Genomic DNA, 11,541 nt, shown 5'->3' on the forward strand with positions numbered 1-11,541 from the left:
GCCACCATGCCCGGCTAATTTTTTTTCTATATATTTTTGGTTGTCTGATTAATTTCTATCTATTTTTAGTAGAGACGGAGTCTCACTCTTGCTCAGGCTGGCCTCGAACTCCTGAGCTCAAACAATCCGCCCGCCTCAGCCTCCCAGAGTGCTAGGATTACAGGCGTGAGCCATCTCGCCCGGCGGAGATTCGACTTCTTTTACATCTCCCCATTCAGCTTATCTTTACAGTAGGTTTTAGCCCCACTGCAATCATAATCATTATAATCGAAGTACTCATTCCTCTCCTGGGTTAATAGTCTCTTATGTGATCTCCTTGTCTTTAGCCTGGAGCCCCCATCTAGTATATCCTTCACAATACTACCCAGAATGTTCTTTCTAAAACAAACATCTGAACATGTTAATTGAGCCCCTGACTGAATCCTTCAAAACCCCGCCCCCTTCTTAGACGCTTACAGGATAAAGTTCAAATGTCTTAGTTTAACACAAAAGGCCTTTCAAAATCCCGCTCCTGCCTAGTCTCCTACCAATCTCACACATGCACCCTTTGTTCCAGTCATGTGAAATTTCTTTGTACCTTTAACATACCATGCTTCTTCAGCATCTATGTCTTGGCTCTTACTATTCCCTCTGTCTGATATGCCTCTTCCTTCTTTCCCTCATATAGCTAACTCTTAGCTCAAACATCAAGTCTCCATGAAGCTTTTCCTGACACCCTGATTTATAAGGCTAACCTATTCTTGTGTTGTACCTTCTGTAGGACATCACCATCCAATACTGTAAATGTGGATTTATCTATTTCACTAGTCCCCAAGATTCCTGAGGACAGAGAGTATGTCTCATTTGATTTTATAGCATCTAGCAGTATCTGCCACATATAGCAGGCACCGAAAAAACATTTGTCGAGGGAGTTCAGTTTGGGATCTATTAATTGATGTGCCTGAAGGACATACAGGTGAAGCGATCCTATACGTTGTTATGTGAAAAGGGCAGCACACATGATAAGATCACATTCTTGTTTAAAAAACATAAAGCTACTGAAAGGAAACAAAGACTTATGGATCCAAAGCCAGTTCAGGACTGGAGGGAAAGTAGACATGTCTATTGAGAATGGCCAATGACAGACTGTGAGAAACAGCAAATTTAAGGAGGTGGAAGAGAGAGCAAGTAAATAAGAAGAGAACAAGGAAAAACAAAACCACGGAAAGCCAGGAGAAGGGGAAAAGTTAGTATTAAATACTAGAGAGCCAATGAAATTTCAGGAAAATACTGTTGAGAAGGTAGACATTTTAGGTTCTCTTGTTTATATCAGCCTTACCTAGCAAAATACACAAGAAGCACAGGGGACAACTTAGCACAATATTTTATATTCTGCTTTTTAAGTTTAAAATTGGTTATATTCAAACTTCCAGCTCTAAAACCAAATGAAAATCATTAAGATACTTTAAACTATCTGAAACTGTGATAAAGCATTTATTAAACAAAAAAAATTAGAGAATTAAGATATTTAAATATCTTTTGTAATTTCCTTAATTACTTCTTATTCAGGTATATATTATTATTATTTTCATTATTTTAAAAATATTTAACATGGATTTGAGAGGAGGATATTTTGTATCATTTAAGTTTACATTAGTGAGTGGTTTGGTACCTTGAGTAATATTATTCACTGTCTGGCAACTTTTAAACATCAACATTTTTCATTTACCAATTCTAATAGAAGAAATCTTATTTCTAATGATACATTTTAATTTTAATTAAGTGCCTTCGTGCAACTGTGATTTTTGATAAACAAAAAGGTATTTTATGAAACAAATTAAATAACAGCATTTCACAAATAGTAACCATAAAACAATAAACATACCCCTGTATCTGTATCAGATTTTGATGAACTTAGACTTTCCTGAGAAGGTGATGGGGACACACGTCCTAAAAACAACATAATAATTGTAAAAAAGGCATGTAAGTACACACATCCCCCCCAAAATATAACATTCAGAAATAATGACACAGCAATGCCTAATTATCAGAGAATATAATATACTAGAAAAATACTAACAAGTGAAACATAACGCTATAAACACCAAAATATTTGTTTTGATCATTTTTACATAAAATCTTTACAAAATGGCTGAACTATTTTCCTAACACAGTAAAGAAAATACTGTTAAATCCTCAGTATTCAAAGTGAATACATTCTTTTTAACCATAACAAGTAGCGAGAGGAACAATAAAGGGGCAGAAAGGGGCTGGGGTTGTCTCAAGGGCCACTGAAAATAGTCTTTCTGTTCCAGGGAGGGCAATAAAAGAAATGACAGACAGCTAGGACTAGAAACACTCACTGTATAATAAACATAGTTTAACTAGTTTCAACTCATTATCATCTTCAGTTAAGTACTGCGACATAATACAAGCAATATTCGCAAGGTTTACTAAAGTGTATAGGGTCACGCTTGCCAGTTTAATGAATCTCCCTAGACTTCTATGTTCCTGGTGCTTTGATTATACTCTATGGCCACTTTCTATTTCTTTCTCCCATCTCCTAACTTCTTGGTTGCAGCCTTAGCTGATTGGGGGTAAGGGTGCGCTGTGGAGAAAACTTATTACACAGTTAATTAATTACAAGAAAACTATTCCATAAACTTAAAGCCCCTATCTACATCAATTCTATATACTTTGCTGATAACTTACCATGATACATAAATATTTGTACATAGTTGTAATCAGTGTGTACATATATAATGTTCTGGTGTTTCTCTTTTCCATTTAACATTTTTTCATATTATCCCTTGATATACTGACAATTCATACTTACTTTCCATGGCTATTTCCTTAATTATTCTTTACTTATTGAATGTATACATGATTTTCATTCTTTTTCTAGTTTAATTAGTTATTTCATTTTAACCTAGGATAGAACTGAAGGTTGCCAGGGGAAACCAAATAACTCTGTTCTCAATAGCTGATGAAATTAACTATGCACTACACTTGAAAGGGGATAAATCAAAAGTTTTGTGGTTGCTCTTTTCATTGGGTTTAGAGGCTTTTTGCTGTTGATTTCTGTCTTATTTCTAGGTTTTTGGCCATTATGGTAAGTAGCAAATAACTGCCAGATAAGGAGGGCATTAGTATACCTAATATGTAAAAATTCCAGATTTCTCTAGATTTTTAAATAAATGAAAAATACCTTCAGTATTGTATTTCATTCGCATATTGTTGAAATAGTCAAAAGCATTTTTTAAAGCCCATATTCTCACTACGTTGTCTTGTCCAGCTGAAGCAAGTAATCGGCCACAGTGGGAAAATTTCATGGTCCAAACAGCTCCCTATGAAAATACAAGAAGGCTCAAAGTTATACTTTAAAAGTTTATAAACATTATTTTTAAACCAAAGTTTAAAATCATGCCAAATTATACACACTAAGATAATGCTCACATTACTAACACCGCTTAAGGCCAAAAGTCCAATGGTGCTATAATACCACACTTTTGTGGTCTTTAAGAAGAAAGCAGGATAAGATAGGTGCAGTATGCCATAATCTAAACTAACAACTTCAAGACTTCAAACCTTGCCCACATATTAATGGAAATAGGAGCTCTGAAGTGGCCAGAAATTGGAAAAGTACAAATCCTACTTTTGGATCTCAGTCCCCTAGCTGACCATAAAGTGAGAGTGGGGGTGGTGGTGGTGGTGGTGGTGGTGGCAGAGCCCTCAGTACAGCATGAACAACTCCTGACCAGGAATGAGGAATAAAGTCTGCCTTAGCAATGACCCTCCATAGCACTGGGCACTTAGAAGAAGTATTGGAATGGTGTGGTCTCATCTTGCTTTTCTCCCCAGAAACAAAGTTTCACAGTATATGGCCAGAAACTCTAGATAACGAAAACAGTGTGGAAGTGGATGTGTGGTGTGTGGCGGTGAATGGAGACATGAATCCTTAAATAGGAAAGGCCAAATCCCATTACGACAAATACTATTGTAATACACATCTAGATGTATCAAAAAGATTATGAAACAGCTCATTTACTGAAATAACTATTCATTTCTGCAAAATTCAAGCATAGTAAAAAATCTGTCACTTGGAGTCCACTACAATGAAATTTTACTAATACTTAAAACAGAAAATAAGAAAAGAAAGTCAATATATTACAAGGAAATTCATCATTTTCCTTAAGTAAGGTACTATAACCAACTCAAACATTTTATGTATAGATTATGAGCACCAAAATTTAAATTCTGATCTGGCTCCCATCTGATGTTTATGGTTGCTTCCTTCTACTTAGCCCACTTTTAGACTTATAACCTAAATACATTCTCTGATCAAGGGAACAGCATCATTTACCCAGTTCTGAGTTTTATCACTGCCTTCCCTGTGTTCCTAGCATTTTCAGGATGTAATTGTAATACAATTTGTGTACTTTCATCTACATTGGTACATTTGAACTATGACAGACGACTTGAACCTCTATCTCCAAGTTTTAGCTGAGTATCTCACTTTACAAAATGTATTAAGCTTCTGAAATATTTTATAAATTATTTAAAATGTAGTGGGGAACATTTTAAACATTTTTCAAAGGTACTGACTGCCCTCTAATTTAACTGCTTTAAAGTTTGATGCCTTTGCATAGCTTTATTAATGATACAGGCCTAGAGTTTACTTATTCAATAACTCACTTTTTGAATAATTCAGAGATAGACTCTGTATTACCTATTCATTAAATCATATTAATATAAATTCATTCTTCTTGAGTCAGGCTAGCAAAATCACATACACAGGAAGAGATCAGTTTTATAGAAGCCAAAGTATTTTTTGAAATACTTCTATTTCTAGGAAAACATGAAATATTTCCATTTCTATGGGAACATTATCTATCTTGAAAAATGAAATGGTTGCTTACCATATGTTCACCACTAAGATCTTGTACCACTTTGATCTGATCAAAATCATAAGGTCCTTTGAAACCATGTGCTGCTTTGAATTTAACTGGTCTTGTATATGGCATTCCTTCATCATCACTTGATGAAGGATCATCTTGATCAGTATGAAACACTGAACAGAAAAGCAACAGAAATCATTACTAGCTAGTATCGATACAGTTCCTATCATATTTTCATATTTACTACTTACCAAGAAAATTCATTATAGGAAAAAGCAAAATTTGTCTACTATTATATAACATATTGGTTAAAAGCATGGAGTCTAGTGCTATACTGCCTAAGGTTCAAATCCAGCTCTGTCATTTATTATCTGTGTGACCACAGGCAAGTTATTCAACCTTTCTATGCCTCTCAGTTTTCTCATCTATAAGATAGAGATAATGATAGTACTTACCTTATAGGGTTTTTATGGGATTAAATGAGTTAATACAAGTAAAAGTGCTTAGAATAGTGTCTGGCACACAATAAGTACTATGTGTTTATCAAATAAAACAAATGAGTACAATAATGACAAAGGCATAGGAAGTTTAGATTTGTGCAAATTTAGAAAATTTACCTAACTTTGAAAATACAGTCATCCCTCAGTATCTGTGGGGGACTGGTTCCAGGACCTGCCATAGATGCCAAAATCTGCAGATGCTTAAGTCCCTTAATATAAAATGGCATAGGATTTGCATATAACCTAGACACGTCCTCCTGTATACTTTAAACCATCTCTAGATTATTTATAATACCTAATGTAAATGTTACGTAAATAGTTGTTATATCAGTTTTTTGGTTTTGTTTTTGTTTGTTTTTGAGAGACGGTCTCCCTCTGTTGCCTGGGCTAGAGTGTGGTGGTGTAATCATTGCCCACTGATACCTTGAACTCCTGGGCTCAAGCTATCCTCCTGCTTTAGCCTTCAGAGTAGCTGGGACTACAGGCACAGGCCACCACGCCTGGCTAATTTTTCTATTTTTTGTAGAGATGGGGTCTTGCTATATTGCTCAGGCTGGTCTTGAACTCCCAGCCTCAAGAAATCCTCCCACCTTGGCCTCCCAAAGTGCTAGGATTATAGGTGTGAGCCACTGCTCCCAGCCTGTATTGGTTTTTTAATATTATTTTTATTGTTGTATTTTTATTTTTATGGGTTTTCTTCAAATATTTTTTGATCTGTGGTTAGCAGAATCCACTGATGTAGAACCCACAGATACGGAGGGCTGACTGTATTTGTAAAAACTAAATAGCCTTACAAAACTAATTTACAATTGATTATTGAACACTCAAACCTTTGGGGTTGTCACAATCACAAAATACGTACAAATTCATGTATAAGGTATATATAAATTCATTTTTCTTCATATTCATAAAATTAAGTGATAGAGTAACTTATGATTTATTAAAATATTAAGATGTTAGCTATAAAGGTTTATTACTTTCAATAAACTAGAGTGCTTCTTATAAACTACAGGCTAAATTTAGAGGATGACAAATTAACTGAATATTCAGTTGAAATGTTCTATTTTACTCACCTTCGTCTCTAACACTTTTAACTTTATTTATAGCACGTTCACCATATTCCTCAGCAAGATGCTTTGCTCTCTTTACTGATTTTCCAAGGAACTTCTTTAGCTGAGTCCTTAACAACAACAAAAAAATTATTAACTAATTATAAAAGTTCAACGATTCACAGATAAACTTATTAGCTGTGACTGATAAAATACATTATTTAGAAATAACTTTTTTTTACATAAATAGTAGATGTTTGAGTTCCCAAATCCCTTGCTCTGTGGAATAAACATATTCAAGTCAATATGGCTGCAAAGGAAATACAGACAATTTCCCCCAATTTACAATATCATATAACCTAGAGCATTGGTTTTCAATGGTGAATAATAATTGACTGGCAGAAATAGGATGGGGAGTGTCTAAAGTGCAGATACCTAGGCCCCATCCTCAGATAATTTGATTTAGAGAGTCTGGGATGAGGCCATGAATCTGCAGTGAGAATCACTTTGAGAAGACTGCTTTAAAGAGTTGTCCTTAAAAACACATTTTATAGCCAGGTGTGGTGGCTCATGCCTGTAATCCCAGTGACTCAGGAGGCTGAGGAGGGAGGATCACTTGAGGCTAGGAGTTCAAGATCAGCCTGGGCAACATAGCAAGATGCTGTCTCTCAAAAAAAATGAAAAAATTAGCTGGGTATGGTGGTATGTGCCTGTAGTCAGTCCCAGCTGCTTGGGAGGCTGAGGTGGGAAGACTACTCAAGCCTAGGAATTTGAGGCTGCAGTGAGCTATGATTATGCCACTGCACTCTAGCCTGGACAACAGAGTGAGATCCCATGTCTTAAAAAGGAAAACACACACACACGTACCCCACACATTTTACTGATAAGAAAAGGTAAAGAGGTATTTACTTACAAAATAGAATCCTCTTGCAACCTAAAATGGTCCCTTGTCCCCTCTCTTTCAGTTTTGGTATTTGCATGTAATAAAATTAAGCTGCACTTTTCCAGTAGATACTCCCAAACACAATGTAACACACATATATAGCTGAAGCTTCCATAAATAGGACTTATTTATTAATTGCTTCCTCAATTATCTAAGCCTCAGATTTCATATATTAAGATTGTAAAAAGCAAAGCACAGCATATGATATTTAAAACCAAAAGAAGGCCGAGCGTGGTGGCTCACGCCTATAATCCTAGCATTCTGGGAAGCCGAGGCGGGAGGATTGCTTGAGCTCAGGAGTTCGACACCAGCCTGAGCAAGAGCGAGACCCTGTCTCTACTAAAAGTAGAAAAATTACTGGGTGTTTTGGCATGCACCTGTAGTCCCACTTACTCTGGAGGCTGAGGCAAGAGGATCGCCTGAGTCTAGGGGTTTGAGGTTGCAGTGAGCTATGATGATGCTACTGCACTCTACCCAGGGCAACAGCGCAAGACTCTTTCTCCCCCCCCAAAAAAAATACCTAACCCCCCTCCACCCAAAATATGTACAAATCCGGAGTAAATTTTTACCAATTCATGGGAGCTCACAAGGGAAAGTATTTTTAAAAGTTTCTAAGTTATATATACAAAGATGTTCAGCAGCACTGTTTAGAATAGATTAAAAAGTAGAAATAACCTAAATTTTCATCAGGAGAGGAATGGAATATGATAAAATGAATGAGCTAAACTTCAGTTTTTTTTTTTTTTTTTTTGAGACAGAGTCTCACTGTGTTGCCCAGGCTAGAGTGCCGTGGCATCATCCTAGCTCACAGCAACCTCAAACTCCTGGGCTCAAACAATCCTCCTGCCTCAGCCTCCCGAGTAGCTGGGACTACAGGTGTGTGCCACCATGCCCGGCTAATTTTTTCTATATATTTTTAGTTGTCCAATTAATTTCTTTCTATTTTTAGTAGAGATGGGGTCTCGCTCTTGCTCAGGCTGGTTTCGAACTCCTGAGCTCAAACAATCCGCCCGCCTCGGCCTCCCAGAGAGCTAGGATTACAGGTGTGAGCCACCGCGCCCGGCATAAACTTCAGTTTTTTAAATATGCCAAGCTCTTAGTTACGTCAGGGGCTTTGCATGTGTGGTTATTTCTGCCTAGAACACTCCTTCCCTGGCTAATTCCTACTCACTTTTTGGGACTCAGAACAAACAGCTCTCTCTCAAAAAGATCTTCTTTGACCTTAGATCAGGTTTTCCTGTACAAAGTAGTCCTCCCTACGGTTTCACATTCTGTGGTTTTAGTTACCCTGGCCAACTGCGGTCCTAAAATATTAAACCCCAGAAATAAACAATTCAAAAGTTTTAAACTGTGTGCCATTCTGAGTAGTGTTGGTGAAACTTCATGCCATTCTGCTCTGTTCTGTCTGGGACATGAATCATCCCTCTGTCCAGTGTATCCATGTTGTATATGTTACCCGCCCTTTAGTCACTCAGTAGTCTCTGTTGTCAGATGGAAAAAACAGTATATAGGGTTCGGTACTATCTGCAGTTTCAGGCATCCACTGGGGGTCCTGGAACTTATCTTCCGTGGATAAGGAGGGACACTACTGTATGCTGTCACAGCACCTAGAACTTTTCTTTTATATCAATCACTACAAATGTAGCTAGATTTATCCGTGTAATTACATGTTTAGTGTCTGTTTCTCCCATTTAACTGGAAGCTCTATAAAGGCAGAGACTATGACTCTCTTCTTAACTGTTGTATCCCCAGCACCTAACTCCCATGTCTGGCACACAGAAGGACTGCAATATATTTACTATTGGTGCTGATATAAAGAGATGTCTATTACATATTAGATTTTCCAAAAAAAAAAAAAAAAGAAAAGACAGCTGATAAACTATAGGCATAGTATAACCCCACTTTTATGAGAAAAAAAAATTCTATGGAGAATACATTAAGCTATTAACAGTGGTTATTTCTAGCGGTAAGACTGAGAAACTTTCATTTCTATTTTAATCATTTCTGTATTATTTTTGATAACCAGAAAACACAGATGATAAATAAATTATTTTTAAAACCATTACAAGGGCTGGGCGCAGTGGCTCACGCCTGTAATCCTAGCTCTCTGGGAGGCCGAGGCAGGCGGATTGTTTGAGCTCAGGAGTTCAAGACCAGCCTGAGCAAGAGCGAGACCCCGTCTCTACTAAAAATAGAAAGAAATTAATCAGACAACTAAAAATATATAGAAAAAATTAGCCGGGCATGGTGGCGCATGCCTGTAGTCCCAGCTACTCGGGAGGCTGAGGCAGAAGGATTGCTTGAGCCCAGGAGTTGGAGGTTGCTGTGAGCTAGGCTGATGCCACGGCACTCACGCCAGCCCGGGCAACAGAGTGAGACTCTGGCTCAAAAAAAAAAAAATAAAAAAAAAAAACCATTATAAGGTCTTTACTACCTATAACTCTAAAGTTATATTTTCTGGATAACTATAGGTTTACTACCACTTTAAAAGCCAAGAAAACAGACCTTTTAATCATTCTGGATAGGAATATTTCTAAAATATATACTTTAATGCCTTCTTATATGGCACTTAATGTTCCATAAGATTCTTTCCTTGATGAATAGGGTTATTATTATCATCTTTACTATTATTTAACACACTCATGGTCTTTCAAATGGATTGCAGCTGGGCCATACTATTGGTTTCCCCATCAGCCTTCAAGGCAATGGGGCAGGACCCAGGGAAACCAGAACTCTGGGCCAAGCTCCTCTAGCTCTCAGCTGCCTCGTCAATTTACCTCAGCATTCCGTGCAAATATTATCATGTTCTATGCGTGTCATGGCATACAAAAAGGTTGGAAAGCACTGTTGTATGAAATAGCTGTGCTATGAGTCCTTTTATAATTTTTCTGATTACTGTCTTACAATCAGGATATTGCCTGCCATTCTTACATGTCCACTTATATGTTGTCAGTTTGCTACTTCTATTTTGCTATGAGCTCAAACATTAGATGACCAGATTTTTAAAAAATGATGTAAGAAATGAAGTATAATGGCTTTAAATAAAACTGAGGAGCTTTTCTCTTAGAAAAATGAGTTTTAGTGAGTAAACTATGTGACTTCTCTCCTGTATGCTTATCTGTCTCCGAATAATTCCTAATTCTCGGGTTCCTGATAGTTGCCAGTGATAGACGGCCAAGTTCCAGATATCTGAGGTGTTATCATATACCTGCAGCATTTTGGGTACATCCCTTCTAAAAATTCTCAATGGTTTCTTTGATACACACTAGCGAAAGATAAGACTCAAGTGGAGAATTCATTTTGGACCTTACACTCAATTATTGCCTATTTATTGAGTTGTGTATACTCAAGCAAAATCTATATGCCTACCACTAAGCTAGATGATTGTAGGGGAAACAGAAGGATGGCATGATCACAATCCTTTTGCAACATACGGTTTAGCTGTTTAACATGTACTTGTCTTGCCTTTAAAATAAACAGTTTTTAAGATAATATATGTGAAAGGGAAAAAGTAAGTTATAAACTATAGGTTATCACTGAAATTGAGAAAAGAAAGAAATTTGCTATGAACTGGAGTAGTCAGGAAGAATCTCATATATGTAGTTGGATTTAGAAAGACAAATACAATTTGTAGAGATGAAGAGAAAGAGAAAAGACAACCTCAAAGATGATCATGATCTTCTTACTAACACTTCTGGTACCTTATCAGCAGAAAAACAATACAGGTATGATACAAAGCCTATTGGTCATTTACTATATATTTGTCAGACCCTTTAAAATTAATCAATACAACCTCAATGAACTCATAATCCATCAGTTGGAGGCAAGGAGCAGTGGTGGTAGGTGGACACATAAATTGGATAGAGCAGAGACTTAAAATAGCATGGCAGTTCTCACATTTTTTAATAAAAGCTTGTAATGAAGAAAAGGGATATACTGTAACTCACGTTTTCTGTTTTAACCTTCCACCATCAGTATCTGTTGGTTGAGATTGTAATTTCTCTTCATCATCTGACTGTGCTGCATCATTACTGTAAGAAAGGAATTTGTTTTAAAAGAAACCATTTCTCCTACAACTTCTCAAAAATCTATATTTATACTTACTATGTAATTAGTGAATCAAAATAGGAAAAAACTATGTTAATAAGCTTTATATAATTTTAATATAAATG

General features: G+C 36.5%; 1 protein-coding gene across 3 annotated transcripts in view; it reads right to left on the reverse strand.

Annotated features, from left to right (window-relative positions):
- WDR44 (WD repeat domain 44) overlaps positions 1-11,541 on the reverse strand; it is an 87,286-nt gene that overhangs the window by 24,425 nt on the left and 51,320 nt on the right. For all 3 annotated transcript variants that reach the window (XM_012653548.1, XM_012653547.1, XM_012653546.1), the window contains 5 exons: positions 11,317-11,400; positions 6,451-6,557; positions 4,899-5,050; positions 3,188-3,326; positions 1,865-1,929 (listed from right to left, as the gene is read on the reverse strand). In XM_012653548.1, the coding sequence (XP_012509002.1) occupies positions 1,865-1,929; positions 3,188-3,326; positions 4,899-5,050; positions 6,451-6,557; positions 11,317-11,400 (547 nt within the window). The remainder of the gene's footprint in view (positions 1-1,864; positions 1,930-3,187; positions 3,327-4,898; positions 5,051-6,450; positions 6,558-11,316; positions 11,401-11,541) is intronic.

The sequence above is a fragment of the Propithecus coquereli genome, unplaced genomic scaffold, assembly GCF_000956105.1.
Source record: "Propithecus coquereli isolate 6110/MARCELLA unplaced genomic scaffold, Pcoq_1.0 Scaffold422, whole genome shotgun sequence".
Classification (NCBI taxonomy): Eukaryota; Metazoa; Chordata; class Mammalia; order Primates; family Indriidae; genus Propithecus; species Propithecus coquereli.